Below are 22,977 nucleotides of genomic sequence, written 5' to 3' on the forward strand. Positions count from 1 at the left end.
CGTTTCAATAAACAGTGCTGGGACAATGGGATATTCATAGGCAAAGGAACGTGGCTGGACCCCAACCTCACTCAGGCAAAAAGTAACTCAAATTGAATCAAAAACATAAACGGAAGAGCCAAAACTATAAAATTCTTAGAAGAGAACATAGGTGTAAATCTCTAAGACCTCAGGAATGACCCCAAAAGAAAAGAACCTGTGCTTCAAAGGACACCACTGAAAGAGCAAAAAGACAACCTACAGAATGGGAGAAAATTAGTTGCCAATCACTTGTGTGAGAAGAGACTTGTACCTGGAAGACCTAAAGAACTCTCAGAGCTCAACAATAAAAAGAGGACTCAAAAAATGAGCAAAGGATCTAAATAGACATTTCTCAAAAGAAGGCACATAAATGGCCAGTGAGCACACAAAAAGACGCTGCACATCATTAGCCACTAGGGAAATGCAAATCAACTTCACACCTGTTAGGGTAGGCATGCTCCAAAAGGGGAATAATAACAGGTGGGAAACTGGAACCTCACACCCAGTGCAGCCACTGCAGGAGACAGTCCGGCAGTTCTTCTTCCTCAAAAGGTTACTTTTGGAATTATCATATGACCCCACAATTCCACTGCTTAGTATGCAACCAGGAGAACTGAAGACAGGTGTCCAAACAAAAGCACATACACCAGTGTTCAGAGCAGCCCTACTCTTGATAACCCAAAGCGTGGAAACCACCCAGCATCCACCAACTGATGAAAGGACACGGAAAGCGTGGGAAACCATGTTGTGGAGTATTACTCGGCCAAAAGAAGGAATGAAGTCCTGCTTCCTGCTACCACGTGGACGAACCTTGAAGACAGGACGCAGAGGAAAGGAACCAGTCACCGAAACACATGTATTACATGACTCCATCTATATTAAGTGTCTGGAATAGGTAAACCCATAGCGGTAGTTGGTAGGTGAGTGGTTGCCAGGGCCTGGGGGAGTTGGCGGGCATGGGGAAGAACTGCTGAGGGGTGGGGTTCCATGTGGAGTGGTGAAATATCCTGAAGTTGACCCTGGTGATGGATGTACAGCTCTCTGAATGTACTAGAAACCAATGAAGGGGACCCTTCAAACAGGCAAACCAGAATGTATGTCAATTCTATCTCAATAAGCCTGTTATGAAAAATACACACAAACAAAACCTGTCATCAGGCCAGGGCTGGTGGGCGGAGCTTCAGGAGTAACCTCTGCAGCTTGCACCCATCGGGTCCCAAAGTGGCCACAGCCTGACCCTTGCCTGACCCCCTCCCTCAGGCCATTGGTCAACCTGCCCCTGCACCCAGCACATGCTCCAGGCAGGCAGGCTGCTGTGAGGGCCCCAGAGGGCAATTGGCCAGAGCCCAGCCCTCCCCACCCTGAGCCCCAGCCTCCTTTGGGCACCCCTAGTAACCCTGTGCCAGCCAGCCTCACCCCAGGCCCTCCGTCCCTGCCCTTCATGCCCCCAGCCTTGCCTGCTTGTAGCTGACAGGCTAAAGGAGAGCACTGTGCCCCATGGTGCCCAAAGTGTGCCACGTCCGGTGCCTCTTGGCCACTGCCTCTTCGTCCCCATCCTCACCTCGCTCTCCCCAGCTCTGTCCTCTAGGAGCCTGGGGCCTCCAGTCACCTCATAAGCCCATGTACTTTCTTCGGGTTCACCAAAGCTATGCTTCCCAGCTTCTGCCTGCCGCCTCCTGCCTCTGGTCCTGAAGGGAAGCACCCACTCTCTGCCTCGGGTCCCCGGCAGACGGTTACCCCCGTGGGAACCATCCAATGCCACCGTTGCCATGGCGGGAACTGCAGCCAGAGCTGGGCTTGGTGCTGAGTCGGGGAACAGGGACCCAAAAAGTACAGCCCCCTGAAGGGAGCCCCATGACCCACATGGCCCAGCTTGGCACAGAGACTGCAAAGGTGGGCAGTGAGGGTCACTGGGCGGAGTGTCAGCACCGAAGCATCCAGGTGCTGCGTGGCTGTGACTCAGTCACCACCAGGCATGGGGACAGTGTCAGCATCATGGGATGTCATAGGGCCTCAGGGACAACTCCCGCCAGCAAGGGCCCTCAACCAGCTCCCAGGCTGCCAGCACACAAGGACAGGGTGAGTGGACAGCCCACCACCGTGCCCACTGAGCAGGGCCCCCACTCCCAGCCCAGGGGCCTCCCCGCTGGGTTCAGCCCCCCTCTACGTGTGGCGGGACCCCCTGGTCTGCAGGGCAGCTGGGGGGATTACAGGGATGATGGATGATGGGCGATGCTGGACCACCGTGGGGCCCAGCCGCTTCCCAGGCCCAGGAACCTCACGCTCAGATTTATGACCGAACCATCTCTGGGGATCTCTGGGAAAACAAGCCAAGACACAAACCTACTGACACTCTCCACTCACTGTCATGTCTTTGCAAAAGCTGCTTCGTCCTTTCCACTATCTATCATTTTAAGCTGCAGTCCCTGCCTAGGTAATGACTACCAAATGTAGGCTGATGACAGTTTGGTGAGCACAATAAATCCTAACATCCTGTTTAGATGCTGGGGCATGCGGCCCCCGCGGCCCCCGCCCCCACCCCGGCGCCGCCCATCCTCACACTGAAAAGGGGCTTGGAGGACAGGGCAGCAGTTCCGGAAGAGCAGGCTGAGCTCCCGCCGTGAGCTCTCAGCCCCCGGGACGGTCATCCCAGTCCTGCAGCACATGTGCCACTGGCCTGGAACATTCCACTTACTCTTCATGTCCCCCACTGGCCTGAACGCTGCAGGCAGGCACCAACCAGGGTGACCTGGGCCAGTACGGGATTCACATGTCATCTCTGTCGGAGCAAGCGAAGGGAAGGGAAAGGGGTGCCCCTCCCAGGCAGTGCCTCGCTTAACACAGAACCAGGAGCAGAGCCCCGATATGGGACAGCTGGGCAAAGATGGAGGACGAAGTGGGGGACTACAGAGCACCGGTCAGGGCACGGCGCCATGGGGGTGAGTCCACGGGACGACTGTGGGGGTGACGTGGGGGGGAAGGAACTCGGGGTCCTACGGGTGGAGCTCCAACTCTCTGCAAGACACCTTGCTAAGTGTCTCCAAAAGCACCCTACCTCTAGATTTACCCATTATGGGGGAGCACAGGCTGTGCCCCAGGGCTTCTGGTCTGTGGCAGGAGACCACCAAGACTCAGGAGCAGGAGGACGAGCTCACTCCCATGGGGCCATTCCTGCCTGTGGTCTAAGGGAGCAAAGGGCTGCTGAACCCCCTGAGGCCAGGGCATCAGTCCCACAGCATCAGCACACACCGGGAGAGGCCCTTCCCCGAAAGGGCCCTGCAGAGCAGCGAGCGGGTGGGGAGCACGCCCCTACCTGAAGGCGTAGGTCTTCTGGTGCCAGCTCAGCTGTCCTCGGATGCTGTAGGCAATGGTGGTGACAAACTCGCCGCCCAGCCCCAGCTCTGAGCACAGCTTCAGGGCAAACTTCTCGGGCGAGTTCTCCTTCTCCGACATGTCCCACTCGAACTGGTCCACCAGGGAAATGTTACCGACGTGGATGTTGAGCTAGGCAAGAGCCATGCACACATGTGAGAGCCAGGCACACGTGTGTGAGAGGAGGGCACACGTGTGTGGGAGTCACCGAGGCACCGGCCCCAAGAGGCCCCAAGGAGGCCAGGGCAGCATGGCCTGGGGCAGCGCAGCCAGGGGTGGGCCCTGACCCTCTGGCTGTGAAACTGACCCCCAACCCTCCTGGGACAGCCCCAGGGGCTCGGGCTCAGGGCGTGGCATGGAAGAGCGGTCACTTTGAGGCACCCTAACGTGGCTCCAGGCAGCCCGACTCCCAGAGGCCTCTCTCCTTCGTCCCCACCCTGTCCCCGCTCCCTGCACTGGCTGGCACCTAGCACCCCCTCTTCCACCCTTTACCCTGCTGGGTACCCTGCCTGGAGCCCTGTATTCCCCAATCTGTAGGTGACTGCAGCCGACTGGGTCATCCCCGAGCCGTCTCGCCCTGAACCGACACCCACCCTCTCGCTCTGATCTCTTGGCAGAGCTCCCTGATCTCAGAGAGGACAGCACCACAGGCCCAGAGGGTGTCGCAGTCCACCAGGTGACACACGCACAAGCCTGGAGGCAACAGGCCAGGGGGCACCCAGGCCAGGCTCTGCCCACCGTGCACCCCGCACTGGTTCACCCAGCTCCTCGCATCCAGGGGAGAGGGACACCCAGCCTGCCCAAGGCCTGGGCCCCACCTGAGCACCCCTGGAAACCAGCCCCAGGCCGTGGCCTGCGCCCCAGGCCCTTCCCACCCAGAGCCTACTGACCCGGGCGCCCACCATCATGGTTTTTCACACACACACACCCCCCCCCCCCCGCTGGAATTGGCTACGATGTAAGTCACAGGGCTGCACAATGCGAGGTCTTGCTTGAGGTCTGTGAGACCCTCCCTGCACTGCCTGGCTGCTGCCTGACCCGGGAACCGACCACAAGGATGTGCGATCCTGGCACAGACCCTCCCGGGGACCATGCAATTCCAGCCCCAGGGATTCACACTCTGGGCAGCAGCAACCAGGTCACCCTGGGGGACGGCGATCCAATCATGCCTTCCCTGCCCCCAGAGCCAAAACCCGAGGGCTTCTCCCCCTCCTCAGAGCAAAGCCTGACTCCACAAAGCCTGACCCTGGGCACTTTCTCTTCCTCAAACAGCCCCCAAGCCCCCATCCAGGGCCTGTACCCGCTGAGCTAGCCACCTGGAATGTTCTCCCCTAAGCCAGGCAACGCTGCCTCTTCCCATCTTTCTGGCTCAGCTAGAGCACCCACACCTCTGGGTTTTCCCTGACCCTCCTGGGCAGTGCTCCGGCCCCCACCTCCTATTTCTTACCCAGTGCTTGGGACTCTGTCCTCTGGTTTCTCATCTCTATCACCCCTGGGAAAGGAGACGCTGCTGTCACCAGGAAGCCCCAATACCTAAGAACCTGGCCCAGACTCCACGGCAGTCATCTCGGGAAGTGAGGCGTCCTCGAGCCCTACCCAACTTGGAGGTGCAGCGCCACATGACCAGCCACAGCACAGCTGGATGGGGGGCCAGGGCCACCCCAAGGCCTCCCCATGCCCACACAACCCCTGTGCTGGGGGGTGGCTGCTGAAACGTGGCATGGAATCATGAGAGCTGCACTACCCCCTGGCCTGGACTGATGCCAAGTGAACGAGGTCCACGCCAGGCAGGCGGCCAGCTGTCCACAGAATCACCCGGATACCATGAAACAGGCCCTTTCACGGCACCACATGTCCATCCTCTCAGCCACGGGTGGTTCTGGTGTGGCCCAGCTCCACTTTACTTCCCTCCAGCTGGTCATGCATGTGCTTTAGTTAAAAATACAGAGCAAGGGTGGCAAAGAGAGTTCACGTAGAGTCGAGAGGCTCCTCTGGAGGTTGCTCTTACGCAAGCTTCAGGTAGACCTTGCTACCCATCATCACCTGCCAACCCCCAACCAGGACCATTCCAGCTAATCCTAAAGAACACCTAGGGCAATATATAAGATTCCAGAAGGGTTCCATGCTCTAGAGTAACTTTCCAGAAACCTACAACCTCCAGATGGGTCCCTGGACCAGGAAGTCCTGAAACCTAGCCCAGCCTCTCCAGAACATCAGTTAGTTCCATCTCCCTACCCCATATTACTGACAGCCCCGTCCAACATGAAGAAGTCGGAATGGCCATAGCCCAAATACCCCTAGAGAGAGGGATGGAAAGATCAAAGGTGATGGTGGAGTTATACAGAGAAGAGAGGATTTAACAAATGAATATGAACGCTGAATCAGTACGTTGCTATCTCTTTTAGTCTCCAGTATTTTAGACCAGCTAGAAGTAAAAACCTAAAATTGGGAAACTGTAACCCATGTCAAAGTCTGAAATCTGTTCTACAACTAATTGTGGTGCTGTGCTTTGAAATTTATAGCTTGTTTGTATATATGTTATTGCTCACAAAAAAAGGAAGGGAAAAAAGTCAATTGTGATGACAAAAAAGTATTTAAGCTCTCAAGCCTCCTATATTCTGGAGCAGCTGGAAGGAAAAATGTGAGAGGATGGCATGGTAGCCCATGACAAACTCTGGGATCTGTCCTCTAACTACTTGTTGAAGAGTGCTTTGAAAACTACTGCTTTTTTATTTCTTTGCTTTGTATAAATGCTATCCTGTACAATTAAAAAAAGTTAAAATAAATAAATTTTAAAAAAATGCAGAGCAAGGGGAGGGAGGGGCGCTGCAGCAGAGTCACAGGGAAGGCGATCGCGGGGAGAGAGACAGACAACACGCGAGCTAAATAAGCGACGGAAGCGGCCCAAGTACAGTGACGGGGCTCGGGGGATCTGCCAGGGGAGTAAGATGGTGGAGGGAGGGCTCCAGGGCTCCATCTGCTCACAGAAGCTTTGGATGACCCGCAAGAATTGGCAGAAACTTCCTTCTCAAAGCTTCAGAAAACCATTGAAGGAGTATAGTAACAATGTGAGCGCTAAATCAAGAAAAAGATGCCTTAAAAGCAGTAGGCTCTCAAGTCTCCATGACAACAGGGGCGTGAGTCCCAGGTACAAGCCTGGTGGGATCGACGCCCTGCTGTCCAAAATGGAGGAAAAGAAGTCTAATAAAGTAAGGCAACAGTGGCCAAGAGAGTTCAAATAGAGTCAAGGGGCTGCTCTTATGCAAGCTTCAGTTGCATAGTATTAATTGCCATAGTTTGCCAACCCCCAACCAGCATCACTCCTGCTGACTCTTCAGGACACCTAGGGTTCGAACTGAGACTCTATAAAGGTTTCGTGCACTAAGTTAACGTTCCTGGAACCTCTAATTCCCAGAGGGTTCCCAGGTCAAATAAATCCTGAAACCCAGAGGGACCAGCCTCTCCAGGACTGTCAGTTAATTATATTCCTCTATCACTTACTGCCAACACCCCTTCCCAAAATAAAGTCAGAACAGCATTGCACAAAGATCCCTATAGATTGGGAGAAGGATCAGAGGAGAAGGAGGAGGGATAACAGAGAAAAATGGATTTAATAAACAAGTGTGGCTGCTCAATCACTATACTGATATTTTTTCCAGCCTCCAGGGTTTTGGAGAAGCTAGAAGGAGAAATCTGAAATAGTAGAATGGTAACTCATGACAAATTCTGAATTGGTTCTGTAACTACTTGTTGAAGTGCGCTTCGAAAATTATTGCTTTTTCTTTGCATATATGTTCTATTTCACAATAAAAAAACGTTTTAAAAGCAGTAGGATCTCGTGTCCATCAACCAATGAATGGATAAACAAAATGTGCTATATACATATGACAGAATACTACACAGTGATAAGAAGACGTTAAGTCATGAGGCACGTGACAACATGGATAAAACTTGAGGACATACTGCTGAGTGAGAGAAGTCAGACACAAAAGGACAAATATTATATGACCTCCCTCATGAAATAAATATAACTAGGAAACTCGAATTAATACCTTAGAACATAGGTTATCAGAAGCTAGAATGAGGGCAGGGAATGGGGAGCTGACGCTTAGTTTGTGTAGAAAAAGTAATACGACTGATTGTCAGTATTTGGAAATGGATGGAGGCAATGGGAGTACAATATAGTGAGAGCAACCAACAGCCATCCTAAGTGGGTGCGACTGGGGTTGAAAGGGAAAGTTTAGGGCCCTGGACATCCCCGGCAGGAAAGCCAGAGGATGACACAAGTAAGGCACAGTAGACCCTCCTCAGGGCAGACGTGTTCTAGAATGGATTGTGGTGATGAATGCACAACCCTATGAGTATGCCAGAAGATACTTTAGTTGGAGTATATGGTATGTGAATTCATCTCAATAAAATCACTTAATAAATGTAACACTCTAATTCTGTGTATTTCACTGCACACAAATTAGGTCTCAACAAAACTTACAGTGATTCTTTTTCAAAGCAGCAGGACCTCATGGTACCCTAACTAGCCCCTTTCTGCCCCCCACCGGCCAGCCCAGAGCCGGCCCATGCTCCTGGTGCATAGCCCTGGTCCCTGGTCCCCAGGCAGCAGAGAGGCCCTGGCGCATGTGCTGGGAGCTTGCCTTCAGGCCCAAACCGCCTGGCAGTGGCCCAAGGGACTCACTGTCCCACAGCTTGCCCTGCGCGTACGAGGCTCACAGAGCTCCCCAGAGAATGCTGGGGTGAGAGGTGATAGCACACTGCTGCAGCAAGGGACTGCTGGCTGTGGGACACACAGGACAGTGCCAGGATGGTGAGGAGACCGTCTCCCCTGCATGGGGAATTCCCAGGACCACGTGCACACACCGAAGACAAGCCGCGTCCACCGGAAGGACTTACTCTAAATGCACTACGTGGGGAAACCCAGGAGGAGAGGACTCTCATGGATCAATCTGTAGACCGGGAAAGGTTTCTTTTTTTTAATTTTAGCTTCTGGCATTCAAGAAAAGCTCTGTCGTAACACTGGCTGGATATGAACTTAAGGAACAGACGTCTCAGAGTCTAAATTCCAGCAATAACACATTAAAATATCAAAAGGCCCAAGTTTCACAAAAGATGGTAAAACTTACAAAGCAACAAGAGGTGATAGTCTAGGCAAGGGATAAGAGGAAAGCCTTCAAAACTATGTAAAGAGCAGGTCTGGGACATCCTAGCACAATACTTAAATAAAACGACCCGAAATACGCTCAAAGAGCTCAAGGAAATCAGGAAAACGACAGAGGAAGACAAAGACAACATCAACAGAGAGAAAGGAATGAAGCAGAGCTGAAGGGGTCACGCGAGGGGTCACGGACACGGCATCCCCCCCTCAGTCACGTCCTTTCCCTGCCCGCTGGCCACAATGTAAAATCAAAAGGGGTTAAGGAAAATCAAATTCATTATTTCTCTCACAAGATAAGAAACTCGGTTGCTTCCCCCTTGGGGGAAAAGCAGGGCTACAGGGGAGCCCTCACCTCCATTTTCCAAATTATTTGTAAGGTGACAGTGGAGAACCTGCCAGAAGGCTGTGGGCAGGGTACCTGGAGGAGAGGCTGCCCACAGGCCTGGCTCAGCCATCCCCGTGGCCCCTCGGATCCACGAGCAGCTCCCACAATCCCTCCATGCCGTTGCTCTTTTTACTTTCATGCGTACACCTTTTCCTCAACTTTAAGTGGAATATACGGAATCAGATCAAGCACAACCATTGGCGCCTTAGGGCTAGCACCCATGCCCATTTTACCGGTGTCCCCTCACCGTCTTCCCAGGATGGGACCTCTTCACGCTCTCCCCACCATAAGGCGGTTTGGCCAGCGGGGTTCAGTGGGGTGCAGCAAGAGGAGTCCCTATCACAGTGCCAGCATGGGTCTCCAAGTCCCACCCGAGGTGCCGCACCCGGGCCCAAGTGCAGGAGTGGGCAGGATGCGGCTGGCCTGGGTGGCGCCTTTGCCTTCCTACTGATCTCAGGGTTCCGGCTGTCAGGCTAGAGCATGCACATGGGCCCTGCGTAGGGCCTGGCCCTAGCGGCAACCCCTGACCCTGGCCCACCTTGATGATGACACGCTGGTCCGACTGGTCCTCCAGGAGACTGTCCGTGGGGTAGGACTCGATCTGCTGCCGGATGGCCGAGGCGATGGCTGGCACGAATGTCAGTGGGTTCAGGTCCAGGTCGTCGCACAGGATTTCTGAAAACATCTCAGGGGTCATCAGCTTCTCTGCAATCAGAGAAGGAGCGGGATGGCTGGGGGCCTGGCAGGGCCAAGCCCATCTACTGCAGGCCTGGACAGATGGCCCCAGGTATCCCCAGGGGGACCTGGCAGCACCCCAACTACAGGGAAGCTTGGTGCAGGACAGCACAGGGCCCCGAAGGGGGCTTTGGGATCTGAACCTTCCCACCTTGGCCAGTACAGCCAGCCCCTCTGCGGCCCTCTGCCACCCAATCGGGGAACCCACATGCATCCACAGTGAGGCCAACCCAAGCTGGCATCCAGGGTGAGGACTCGGGAACCAGAGAGGGACTGGGGCTTGCCTGAGTATACAGGACGGGTTCCCCAGCCACAAGCCAGGCTCCCAGACCTGCTCCACCCAAACCTTCGAGAGAAAGCCTGTGCTCGCCCAAGTGATTCGTTCACTGACCCCATCCAAGCGGACCACACGTCAAGCGTAAATGCCACCGCTTGTACGGTGCCTTCCCAGTCCTCTCCTGGGGGCATGGCACCCTGCCCCTCCCACCAGACTATTCAGCTAGGGGATGAGACCCCTGCCCAGAGCTCAGGCTCCTGGGGTCTTCCCAACCGGGATCCCTTGACGCTTTGAGGTCTACGACCTCGTGCTTTCCTATTTTGCAGCGCTGTTATTTGGAGCATACATATTTAAATCTGCTATGTCCTTTAATCACTGTCCCTCTCTGTCTGTGGAATGTTCCTCTGCTCTGAAGTTTTCTTTATCTGCTAATTAATATAGCCACTCTGGCCTTCCTTTGATGTTGACATGAAATATCTTTTCCTCTCCTTTTACTTTCAACCTGCCTATATCATTATAGCCAAAATGAGTTTCTTTTAGACAACAGAGAAGGGGGTCATTTTTTTTTTTTTTTAACATGGGCAGGCACCAGGAATTGAATCCGGGTCTCTGGCATAGGAGGTGAGAACTCTGCCAGTGAGCCACCATGGCCCGCCCAAAAGGGGGTCATTTTTAATACACTCAGGCGATCTGTCTTTTAAATGCTGTTTTTAGAACATTTAAATTATGATGTGGGACGGTACAATGGTGGCTCAGTGGCAGAGTTCTCACCTGCCATACCAGAGACCTGGGTTCGATTCCTGGAGCCTGCCCATGCCAAAAAAAAAAAAATAAAAGTGATGTGTATTGGCATGGACTTCTTCATATTTATTGTGTATGGGGTTTGCACTGCTTTTTGAATCTGGCTTTTTTTGTTTGTTTGTTTTTTAAGCACTTTTAGCATTTAAGCCAAGCATGTGGATACAAAGCTCTAAAAATTTGCTTTCTGGAGCTAGACCCAAGGGGGCCCCTGGACACCTTCACCCTTTGGCCTATGTGCCGAGGCAGCTCACGGCACTCCCCTGCGACGCCTCACCTCCCTTCCGGGCAATGGTGGCATCTATGCAGGCAAGTGTTCTTGTCTATGCGGGCATGTGTTCTCGTCAGGCAATCCCTCTTCTCTGGGGTATTTTACCCCTACCCTTAGTTCAGCTGACAGTTAAGGTAGGTGACATTGACTTCAGAGAGGATAAGAGGATAACCTGACAAATCCCAGTTAGGAAGGGCTGGCTGAAGACTAAACAGGCCATGCATGCTGCTCAACCAGTACTGGTTTGTACTTTTTTTTTTTTCTTTTTCGGCATGGGCAGGCTCCAGGAATTGGACCCGGGTCTCCGCAATGGCAGGAGGGTACACTGCCACTGAGCCACCATTGTACTGGGTTTGTATTTTTACGATCCTTTTCCTCTTTGTGATAAAGGCTCTCATGCCCACAGCAAAGGCTAAGACATTCCAAGGTAAATTAAATAGGACTAAAACCAGAGCCGATCGATAGCAATTTTGAGCATGCTCTTCTCACTGCCGCCCTGGGAGTGGGCATCTGACCAGCGAGCAGTTGGCAGTAGGGCTCTTGATGAACTGCTACCCTGGGCGAATGACGAGTTTCCAGAGTGACACCAGCTGCCTCCCCGAGAACGGCTTGTACTCAGGAACACCTTGTGTGGGTCGCAGTTTCAGTACCGTGTACAGTTCTGCTTCTCCTGGGATGCCGGCTGCTGGTCATTCAGTGTCAGGGGAACTGATCATCAGAGCACTCTGTCCACCTGGTTCTGAAGGCTGAGAACCACATACAGGGTCCATCATTCAGCCAAGTGTGCTTGTTGGTCTCTCTCTCTCTCTCTTTTTTTTTTTTATCACTATTTACATTATACGGTTCCATGGATGTTTATTTTTAAAATTTTATTCCAGTACCATATATGCAACCTAAAATGTCCGCTTTTAATACATTCAAATAAATAATTCAGTGCTGCTTTCCATTCCCAATGTCGTGCTCCCATCACCATCTATTACCAAAATTTTTCCATCGTTATGTACATTTATACACACTCAGTAGAAGTTGAGCCTTCACTCTCCATTCCCTATCTCCACCCTGTCCCCTGGAAACCTGCATTCAAGATTTGACTCTATGACCTTGCTTATTCTAATTATTTCCTAACAGCAAGACCATGCAGCATTTGTCTCTTTGCATTGGGCCTATTTCATTTAACGTGAGGTCTTCAAGGTTCATCCATGCCATTGCATGAATGAAAACTTCCTTTTTACAGCTAAATAATACTTCATTGTATGCGTTTACCACATTTTGTTTATCCATTCATTCATTTAAGGAAACTTGGGTTGCTTCCATTGTTGGCAACTGTGAATAATGCTATTCTGAACATCAGCGTATAACCATTTGTTAGAGTCCCTGCTTTCAATAATTTGGTGTACAGACCTAGAAGGGGGATTGCCAGTTCATATGATAACTCTATACTTTCTGAGGACCTGCCAAAACTTCCACAGCAGCTGCACCGTTCTACATTCCCACCAGCAAAGCATGAGTGTTCCTAGTACTCCACATCCTCCCCAATGCTCGTAATTTTCCATTTTTCAATAGTAGCCATTCTGGTGGGTGTGAAATGGTACCTCATGTGGTTCTGATTTGCATTTCCCTAATGGCTAATGATGTTGAGCACCTTTGCAAGTGCTTTCTGGCCACTGAATATCTTCTTTGGAGAAATAAATGTCTATTCAAGTATTTTGTCCATTTTTAAAAATGGGTTTTTTGTCTTTTGTTGTTGGGTTGAAGGATTTCTTTATATATTTTGGATATTAAACTCTTATCGGATATGTGGTTTCCAAATATTTTCTCCAGTTGTGTAGGTTTTGCTTTACTTTTGTGATAAAGTTCACTGAGGCACAAAAGTTTTTTATTTTGATAAAGTCCCATTCATTTATTTTTTCTTTTGTTGCTTGTGCCTTGGGTGTACACTCTAAGAGACCAGCGCCTAACACGAGGTCTTGAAGATGTGTTTTCTTCTAGCTTATAGTTCTGGCTCTTGTATTTAGGTTTGTGATCCAAATACCGTTGACTTTTGTATAGGGTGTGAGGTAGGGTCCACCTTCATTGTTTTGAAAATAGAAATCCAGTTTTCCCAAAAGCATTTGCTGAAGACATTTTTCTTTCCCAGTTGAGTGGTCTTTGCCCCCTCGTTTAAAATCGGGTGGCCATAAATGTGAGGGTTGATTTCTGAGCTCTTAATTTGATTCCACTGGTCTACTTGTCTATGCTTGTGACAGCATCATGCTATTTTCATTGTAGTGCCTTGGCAATGATTTGTTTTTGTTTTGTTTTTCGCATGGGCAGGCACCAGGAATCAAACCCAGGTCTCCAGCACAGCAGGCAAGAACTGCAATAAGTTTTAAGATCAGGAAATACAGTCCTTCAGTTTCATTCTGTTTTTTTTCAGGATAGCTTTGCTATTTGGGGTCCCTTACCCTTTCATATAAATTAAGACAATTGGCTTTTCTATTTCTGCAAAGAAGGCTATTGGACTTTTGATGGGAATTGCACTGACACTGTAAATTACTTTGACAAGAATTGACATCCTAACAATATTCAGTCTTCCAATCCATGGCCACGGAATGTCACTCCATTCATTTAGGTCTTCTTGGCTTTCTTTTAGCAATGTTTTGTAGTCTTCTTTATATAAGTTCTTTACATCCTTAGTTGTAGACTCTTTCCTAGATATTTGGTTCTTTGTTGGGAGATTTTTGATTACTGATTCAATCTCTTTACTAGTTACTGGTTTGATGAGATTTTCTAGTTCTTCTCGAGTCAAAGTAAGTAGCGTGTGTGTTTTAGGGATTTGTCCTTTTCCTTTCAGTGGGGTCAGTATAATATCCCCCTTTCCATTTCTGATTTTTGTTATGTGTATCCTCTCTCTTTTTTTCCTTTGTTAATCTAGCTAAAGGTTTGTCAGTTTTAGTAATCTTTTTGAAGAACAAACTTTTGATGTTATTGATTCATTTAACTGTTTTTGTTTTCTGTTTCATTTATCTTTGCTCAAATCATTATTTCCTTCCTTCTACTTGCTTTGGGTTTAGTTTAGTTACTCTTCTTTCTCCAGTTCTTCAGTTTTGAGGTAGGTCTCTGATTTGAAGACTTTCTTCTTTTTTAACGTACAAGCATTTAGCGCTATATATTTCCCTTAGCACTGCCTTTGCTGCAGCCCATATTTTGGTATGTTGTATTTTAATTTTCATTCATCTCAAGAGATTTCCTAATTTCGCTTATAATTTCCTCTTTAACCTGTTTAAGTGCAGGCTGCTTAATTTCCATGTATTTGTAGATATTTCCACTTCTCCTTCTGTTATTGATCCCAGCTTCATTCCAATGTCGTTGGAGAAGATACACTGCATGACTTCAATGTTTTTCAATTTACTGAGACTCGTTTTGTGACCTAAGATATGGTCTATCCTGGAAAATGATCCATATGCACTTGAGAAGAATGTGTATTCTGTCAAAGGACTGATTTCAAGAGCTCCCTAGTCTGTCTTCCCACAGTTCCCCCTGCTTGTTGGTTTTCTGAGTAGGTACCACATCACTGGCTTTATTTTATAGTCCCCTTTATTCAGTGTTCCATTCATTTCTCATTTGCTTTGTGCTTTTGTACTGAGGGTCCTTATGTAAGCTGCCTTACATCCCTTTTGCAACAGGTTGCGGTGTAAACAGCAGGAAATTTCTAAGTGTCGCTGAATGGAAGGTAATATGACGATACATGTAATGACTCCATTTGAACAACTACTCAGTTCTGACTCTAGACCAGGTCCTACAGTAAGCGCCCTGAGAGAAACACCAATGAAACCCAAGGTTCCCGACCTCGAAGGGATTAAGCAGAGAGGGAGAGTTGAATTAACAAACAACTGTCACATGGTGGCACAGGCCAGCAGAGGTGAGCGGGGAATTCGGCAAAGGTGGCTGACTACACACAGTGCTGGCAGTGGCTCAGCACCCACCAGGCTGCCCCCAGTGCCCTGTTAAGGGCGTCACCAGCACACTGCACTTGCCTCTATCCCTGCTCATCCTGGCCTCCTGTGGCCCTGAGGGCAGGCACCGCGGTTCACAGGCCTCGTTCCTGGGTGGGCAGGAGCCTAGGGGGTGTGCCCGGGTCATCCCACCAAGGCTGGGGAAGACCCACAGGAGCACTATGCAGCCACCTACCAACAGCCATGCACACGTTCCTCCCCGGGAAACCTTACGGAAGAAAAACGTTGGAACCAGATATGTCGTCTGTGTGGAATCCCCTACATCCCAGAGGAAGTTTCAGCAGACTAACGCATCCCAGCTCAACAAAAAAGACGCAAGAAACCAGGAAGATATGCATGGCAAGTGAAGACAAAGATACAATCACAACTATGTTAAATATGTGTGCAGGTGGAGTTAACTGGAAGGGGAAACAGAAAACTGAAAATATTAGTAGGGTGGTGAGATTCTGGTGATTTTCAACTTCTGCTCCATTAAAAATTATATTCCCTGAACACCCAATGAAGTAGGAGGAAAAACTGAAGGGTGTGGTGTCCTAGAAAGCCAATGAAAAGAGTGATTTTAGGAAAGGGAAGCAAGCACCTGGGTTAACCACTGCCAAGAAATGATCACTAGATTCAGCAACGTGATGGTCATTTAGGGATCTTAAGAAGTGGGGGTGGGGAGCCTGTCTGGAGAGGACTCAGAGGGGAAGGGGAGGGTGGGCTTGGAGACGGTGGGGACAGGTCACGTGTTTTACAGTAAAGAGAAGGAGAGATATGACGGGGTAGCTGGAGGTTGGGGGAGTCTGTGTCGTCTTCTCTATTCCAAAGTGAGGGAAATTACAAAATGTTTGTAGGCTGATGGGAATGATCCAGTAGAGAGGGGGAGAAATTATATTCCCTGTTTTTTTCTATAAAGAATTTGTGCATTATAAAAAATCTGAAAGATTTAGGAAAAGTGTTTAAAAAAAAAGCAGAAAATAAAGAGCATGCCTACCTCTGCTTCGCAGGTGGGATAAACACCCTCAAGCCGCTGGGGTGCACCACCCTCCCAGCCTGTCCCCTGCACATATGCCTGCCTACGGAGCCCTGCTCTAGCACCTGGAAGCCTGGGAAGAGCTAGGGGAGATGGCACCCAACCCAGGACCTCAAGAATGCAGCTGTCCACAGGGGAAGGGCAGGGAGGGAAAGGGGCCGGCGGAGAGGCATGAAACTGCACAAGTGGCGCCGTGGAGAAGGGAGGGGAGGACATGGCTGCAGAGGTGTATGGGGGTGCCCGAGTCTCCCCCCCACAAATGATGCCACTATCCCCTGAATGTCACCCTGGAATCCAGAACCAGCCGCACACCGTTCATGTTCCAGGTGAAGGCATCCCGCAGCTTCTGCCCATCGATCTCCATGTCCAGCCGGATGGGCACCAGCACCTCCGGCTGGGACGCATTCTCGTGGATCACAGCCGGGTCGTGGTCATCAAAGCTGGAAGGAAAAGGCGGCAACACTCAACAAGGGGCGCCGAGGGCCCTTGGGTGGCAAGCTCTCAGTTTCCCTCTCAGCACCACCGGTCACTGGATACCTGGCATTGGGGGAAAGGCCCAGGAGTTGCTGGTGGAGAACAGGTGTTTGTTAACTACCTGCTGAGCACGCAGAGGCAAGGACGCAGGGCCCTAGGCTCAGGCCGATGGAATCAGAGGAGCTGTAACGACAACTGAAGGGGTGGAACTCCATGCTCCATGGACAGGTAGGGACTGGAGAGGGGGGCTGCTGATTTGGGTAGCGGAAGAGGGTCCAGACGAGCTCCAAAGGAAGGCAGCTACTCCCCAAAGTTAGCAGGAATTTCACAGAAAGCTATGGTAGGGGGAAGAGTCTTTCCAGAGGAGGAAATGATCTAAGCAAAGGCAAGAGGCAGAAAAACTAGAGGAACCAAGAAAGCACCTTGGGACAGACTGCTAGGGGTGGAGTGTAGATAACAAGCGGGTGCAGCCATGGACGAGGCTGGGATGCTGCGACAGTGTCTAAATGCAGATGGAGTTTCGCTTTGGGCTGCACAATCTGGCCTCCATCCTGAGGGAGCCCCAGAAGGATTTCTGATTTTTAACTGTATTAAGGTTGACGACCACATGCTCCCTACGTTAAATACTTTCAGGTACCCATAAGAATTTGAACTAGAAAGTTACGTGACCAAATAGGTATTTTAGGAAGACAGGAGGGAAGAGAGGGAGGTAGAGGTGAGTCAGGGGGCACTGGAGGACAGGAGTAAACCAGGGCACCTGCAGAGAAGGAGAGGGCTGAGAACCAGATGACAGCACACACAATCCTGCGGCCTGGCCGACAGGAGTGCTAGGGAAAATTAAAAAAAAAGGAAAAGGGGGTGGGAGAGCCAGGAGAGGAGGTGCTGCTGTAATCTGGGAGATGGGAGACGAGGACATTCAGATGAAGATGGGAGGACAGAGGGATGAGCTGTGCAAAGGTTTGCAAGAAGTGAGCTGAAGACAGAAGGAGTCACCAAGGCCCCCAGAAGGGGACATCACCTGTCTGAAAGCAGAAAGGAAGCTACCATGCCACTGGCATGGGAAGGGAGGTAGAGGGAGAAGGGGGAGAAGAGGCCGGGGGAGGGGGAGAGGAGGCTGGAGGAGGGGCAGAGGAGGTAGGGGGAGGAAGGAAGGGTGGAGACGGGGAGAGGAGGTGGGAGGAGGAAGGGGGGGCAGGGGAGGGGGGAGAGGAAGCCGGGGGCAGCAGCACAAGTCAGGCTGCCGTGTGAGTTGGCGGAACCCCAGGATGACTCGCTGTGTCTCTGTGGTGCACAGTGGCTGCGGCGCTGACAGCAGCCAGGGCCAGGAGAGGGTGGGAGCCAGGAGGCTAGTCAGGGGCTGCTTCGAACGCCCAGTGGGAGCTGGGGGGCAGGGGAGGGCAGGAGAAGTGCAGCTGGGCCCATGTGGTCTGATATTCAGAAGCCTGACCCAACAGGACGTTCCTGCAGCTGGACTTGTGGTGTGAGGAAAAGAGAGGAGTTGGGGAAGAGTTCCAGAACTTCAGGCCTGAGCGACTGGGAAGAATGGAATGACCATTCCCTAGGATGGAGACGCTGGGAGGCCACGCATGAGGCCAGGCACCCAGGTGGACCTAGCACGCCAAGCGCTAGGTCTGCTCCTACAGCGGCAACTTGCCCTTTCACGTGCAAGGGCACAGCAGGAAAGACATCCCAGAAGAGTGTGGGCCTGTGAGGATGGTGTCTGGGGACAGATAGGGGCTGAGGGACGACCTCAGATGTGGTCGGCTGAAAACGCTCTCCCTGCCCAGACCTCTATGTCCCAATGCCCAGAACATGGGACTGGCACCCTAAATGGCAGAAAAAAAAAGGGGGAGGTGTCTTTGTAGGTGTGGTTAAGGACCCTGAGGGATTCCCCACACGGAAGAGGACACGTGCCCACTGAGCAGAGGGTGGCGATTCAGTCACAAGCCAGGCAGGTAGCACAGACACTGGAGGTGGCCGGACCCACAGGTACCTTGGCCTGGGGATGCCCACTCAGCAGTCCTGCCACCAGCCTCCAGGACTGGGGCGGAGTCGCTTCCAGGGTGGGACTCCTTGCTACCGCAGCCTCAGGAGGCGAGCACAGCAGGAGTGAAATGGGTGGCAGTGAAAACCATGAGCCTGGAGGCAACTGGGAATGAAACACAACAGCAGTGCGGGGGGGTCCAGAGGCTATCCCCCGCCCCAGGAGGCGTCGTGGAGGGGCTGGGGAGACGGGGTACCAACAGCAAAGGGGACCAAAGTGGGAGAGCCATGAGGCCAGGGAGAGACTGTGACATCCCAGAAGCCAAAGGAGAAGAGCCCTTCCTGGGGAAGGCAGGGGAGCTCCTGGGGACCACGGCTGAGGGGCAGGGGAGAGGCGGGGAGCAGGGGTGCCCTCACCACAGAGGAAAGGTGCGCTTCTTGTCGCGGCCCATGCGGTTCCTGTTGATGGTCGTGGAGCACGGCACGGCGTCCAGGTGGTGGGAGCTGTTGGGCAGGGTGGGTACCCACTGGCTGTTCCTCTTGGCTTTCTGTTCCCTGGGGAAATATGGGGAGCCCCCCACTGACCAGTCAGGCCGCGGATGTGCACCCCAGGGCCCTGGCTGCTGGCCTCTGTGGGGGCATCGCTCCCAGGAAGCGCTCTGGGCTGGGGGGGGTGCTCTGAGGCATGGCAGACACAGCCATGGGGCAGCATGCCAAGTGCTAGGCTGGCTTCTCCAGCAGCAAGGAAGGCAGTCCTAAAGAGTGGATGCTGGGGTGGGTTGTTAAACACCGAGAGGGAGGTAAATGGGGGGTCAAAGAAGGAGAGGCAAAGGGAGGAGAGAGCTATGCCAGCTCAGAGAGCAGGCATGGTCAGGGCCAGGCAGGGGCTGCAGGTGGACACACAGCAAGGGCCCCAGACCCCAAGGACGAGGTTTTGCACGCACCCTAAAGAGATCTGCTTTAACTGTCAGGGGGCTGGGGGTCCCTGAAGGGCCTGAAGCAGGGGGAGACAGGATCGGACGCTGATTGGAGATGTGTGGGCCATCCTGAGATGGCCTCTGAGCTTGCTGACCAACAGAGGTGAGACCACATCATTGGGAAATACGTTTTGCTCAGCCCACTCTGTTCTCCCTGGTACAGTTCGCTTTTTCTAGCCAAGCTATTTTAAGCTGTGGTCCCAAGGCCCCGCTCCCATTGGGCGCCGTGCAGCCCTTGCGTTCTGACTCCTCTGCTAAGACTGTGACCAACACAAGGGCAACCGTGCCTCCTTCATCTTTGTATCTCCAAGGCCGACATGGCCTCTCCTCCCATAACTGTTCTAATTCAGAGAAAGTGGTAACGATGGATTGATTTCTTGCTGCCTCTGCCAGTTCCCTCTGAGGAAGCCTGGGGAGAAGTGGGGACTTCTCCCTTCCATGGGGTGCTGGGGGGGCAGAGGCAATAGCCAGGGTCTGCCCTGGTCCCGGGTCCACTTAACTCTCCCTGCTCTGGGGCCAGTGGCAGTTCAGATGCTGAGATCTGGGAGTGCCCCTGGGGAGCGGGCGGGGGCAGGGAGGGATCACTGCGCAGGATCTGGCCCAGATTACATTAAGACTCTCGTACTGCAGGTCTTACTTTGACTTTGTGATCTGTCTTGGTCTTATACCTGACGCCCAGGGACACAGGGAAGCTGGAGCTAAATTAGGGCAGGTCTTGGGGTAGGAGCAGCAAGGCCAGGGCCAGTCCACAGTCCATCTGGCCCAGTGGTCCCTAATCCTGGCCACGTGAACTCTAGGACCCCACCCGGATCCAGAGATACCCCTCTCCACGGTACAGCCCAGGAATATGGATTCTTTTACAACTTCCACTGACAATTCAACACAGCTGGGCTGCACTTGGGAACGAGCTGGGCCACCGGCCCCTCTTCCAATGGGCTGTCCTCCCAGAGCCTGGGGTTGAGTCCCTGCTGGGGTGCCTGACTTGCCCCAGTGGCCTGCGCCACTATTCCTCCTTCCTGCCTGGTCACACTCTCGGGGACACACTCTCCTGCTTGTTCTGCTGAATGAACATAAGTGATGCTCAGATCTGCGCAGAAGTCAAGGGCCAACCTGCCTTCTCTGCGAGACGCCTCCAGACGCAACTCCCTCTGAGTTGCCTGGTGCCGAGGTAGAGTAGAGGCCACTGGTCCCCCTGCGGAGCTGACTGAGTGGTGAGTGGCCACATCTGACCCCTCAAACCTCTGCCCCCCTGGCTGCAGTCCTGGCCTCCAGGCTCAGGTTCCTCTCCCCCAGCTGGCCCTCATATGACACCATCATAAGAGTGTTTTGCAGCCCCATAAAAGGTTCCCAGCTGACGTGTGCAGACTTGAAAGCCCCAGCCATATGTACCTCATTTGCTTCGGAGACTTCCCTGGGAAGGGGTTATGTCCTACCACGCCCCCTCAGGGAAAAGGAATCTGCAGAGCACGCATCCAGAGTCCTGGCCAGGCTGGATGCATGCCACCTTATTTCTTTTAAATCATAACAAGTGGAGAGGTTCAGGAAAGAAACGATTATCTTCAAGCACATCATTCTGAATAATAATCCTCCCTTTTTCTTTCTTGGCACAGTGCTCCCCAGTTTTTGGGTATGTGAATGACTATTTTCTCAAGCGCTGAAAACTTGATATAAGGAGGTGCTGTTTTCCATTCTGCTCGTCTCTCCTCGTGACCCACATCTCGAGCTGGGGCAGGCTGCTTCATCAAAGCTTAACCAGGGTTCTGTCGAGTCCAGCAAAGTGAATGCTCTCACTGACTCAGCCTCTCCCTAAGGCACTGTTTCCAGCTATTCACAACGCTCTTTGAACACCATTTTGTTTTCGTTCAAGCCATTTCCTTGGGCCAAGTTCCCAAGGGTGAAATTAGTGGGTCAGAGAACAACAAAATGTGCTACCTCCCAACGCTTTCTGAAAAGCCCGGGGACAATAGCCCAGGTCTATCACACTGTCCCCAATTCCTGATGTCAAGTATCTTTTTTTTTGAGTTTTTAAAATTATATGTAAGGGCAGAAATTCTTCCCTGGGTTGGTTTACTCTTTATACTTCTGGGTGGGGACCATCCTTCTCCTAGTTGTCTACTGGGTACCCATGTTTTTCTTAGAAACCTAAAGGAATCGACCCTTTCTATAGCACAGCAACGTCCCCCTGTGTCACTTGCCTCTAATTTTACTCTGAGTACTCCTTTAAAGGGTCTATCTAGGTTTTTAAACATTCAAATCTGTTTACTTTCTTTGTGACTTTATCAATGCCGCTAATTTTTTCGACCAATGGATCACCCTTTCAAAGCAAGCCTACTGACTATCCAGCCCCCGAGACTGCGCTTGTGCTTCTCACAAATTCATAAGATGCAGAAGAAACTTGGAAACCTGGCCAAGACAATGTGGAAGCACAGTGGGCAAGAGGCCACATGTGTTTCCGTTCAGCTTAAGCCCAGTCCGTTTTCGGGTCCAGCAGGCTTTCCCAGGAGCACGTTACCTGAGGTAGGTGGGGGGCTCCGTGCTGATGGACACAGCCTTGTACTTCTCATCATTGCCATCCAAAATCTCTTCCACCTCCGAGGCCTTGAGCAGAGTCACGCTGGTAGCCAGGGTTGTATAGCCATGATCTGCAGGCAGAAGGCACAGCCATGAGCACCCTGCAGGAAATGGCAGCCGGCAGCCAGCCAGTGGGAGCAGCACATTAGGGTCCTTGCAGGCAGGAGGTGGGGACAGCGGGGTGTCAAACTCACTGCTGCGGAAGGCTGGCCTCGGCCACGAGGGGGGAAAAGCCCGGGAGGACAGTTTGGGCTGACTGGTCCGCAGAGCTCTTTGGGCTCTGGGGGCGGGGGGGCAGTGTGCAGGGCAGCGGGGCCGGCATGGCCAATGGGACCCGAGACCTGCACGGGGGCTCCTGGGTCTTCCCTCGGTGGGGAGGAAGGCGGCAAGGCAATGCCACTAGAGGGAGGAGGTTTGACACCACCGCAATCCGCAGCCCAAAGCAAAGTGGAGACATGGAATGAAAAGATGAGAAAGGCTTTCTTTTAAAACAAGAGCCCAGAAGGTTTGGAAGAGCTGCTTCACGCCAAACGTGGAGGGCTAGCCCCGCACCCGACAAGAGCTGCTGCTGGGAAAGTAGGACAGATGAGCGGCAACTCGACTCCCAGACCTCCTGGGGGCCTGCAGTCGGCAGCTGCGACTTTTGTCCTGCAGAACTGAGTCGGTTACGGGGGCGACATCTCCAAAGTTCAAGGTGGGACAGTCACCAAGACTTCATTCCGGAGCTTGTAAAGGGGAAACGAAACTAGGAACTCACTGTGTTAGTGACTGGTGCGCCATTGTGGGGTGGGAAAAAAAACGTCTTAAGCGTGTAAGTGGAAATGTTATAGCAGCACATAAAAAAGAAGCTCTGGCTCCTGGATTAAAAGAACCACTACTTGGCCCACGGTGGACAAAATCACAGCAGCACAACAGACACAACCAGACAGGACAGAC

At 52.0% G+C, this 22,977-nt stretch overlaps 1 protein-coding gene across 2 annotated transcripts in view; it reads right to left on the bottom strand.

The window, feature by feature from the left end:
* SMARCB1 (SWI/SNF related BAF chromatin remodeling complex subunit B1) overlaps positions 1-22,977 on the bottom strand; it is a 30,007-nt gene that overhangs the window by 2,415 nt on the left and 4,615 nt on the right. For both annotated transcript variants that reach the window (XM_077160222.1, XM_077160221.1), the window contains exons 3-7: positions 21,983-22,112; positions 18,911-19,048; positions 16,349-16,476; positions 9,484-9,650; positions 3,335-3,525 (exon numbers count right to left, since the gene is read on the bottom strand). In XM_077160222.1, the coding sequence (XP_077016337.1) occupies positions 3,335-3,525; positions 9,484-9,650; positions 16,349-16,476; positions 18,911-19,048; positions 21,983-22,112 (754 nt within the window). The remainder of the gene's footprint in view (positions 1-3,334; positions 3,526-9,483; positions 9,651-16,348; positions 16,477-18,910; positions 19,049-21,982; positions 22,113-22,977) is intronic.

Source organism: Tamandua tetradactyla, chromosome 5 (genome assembly GCF_023851605.1).
Source record: "Tamandua tetradactyla isolate mTamTet1 chromosome 5, mTamTet1.pri, whole genome shotgun sequence".
NCBI lineage: Eukaryota > Metazoa > Chordata > Mammalia > Pilosa > Myrmecophagidae > Tamandua > Tamandua tetradactyla.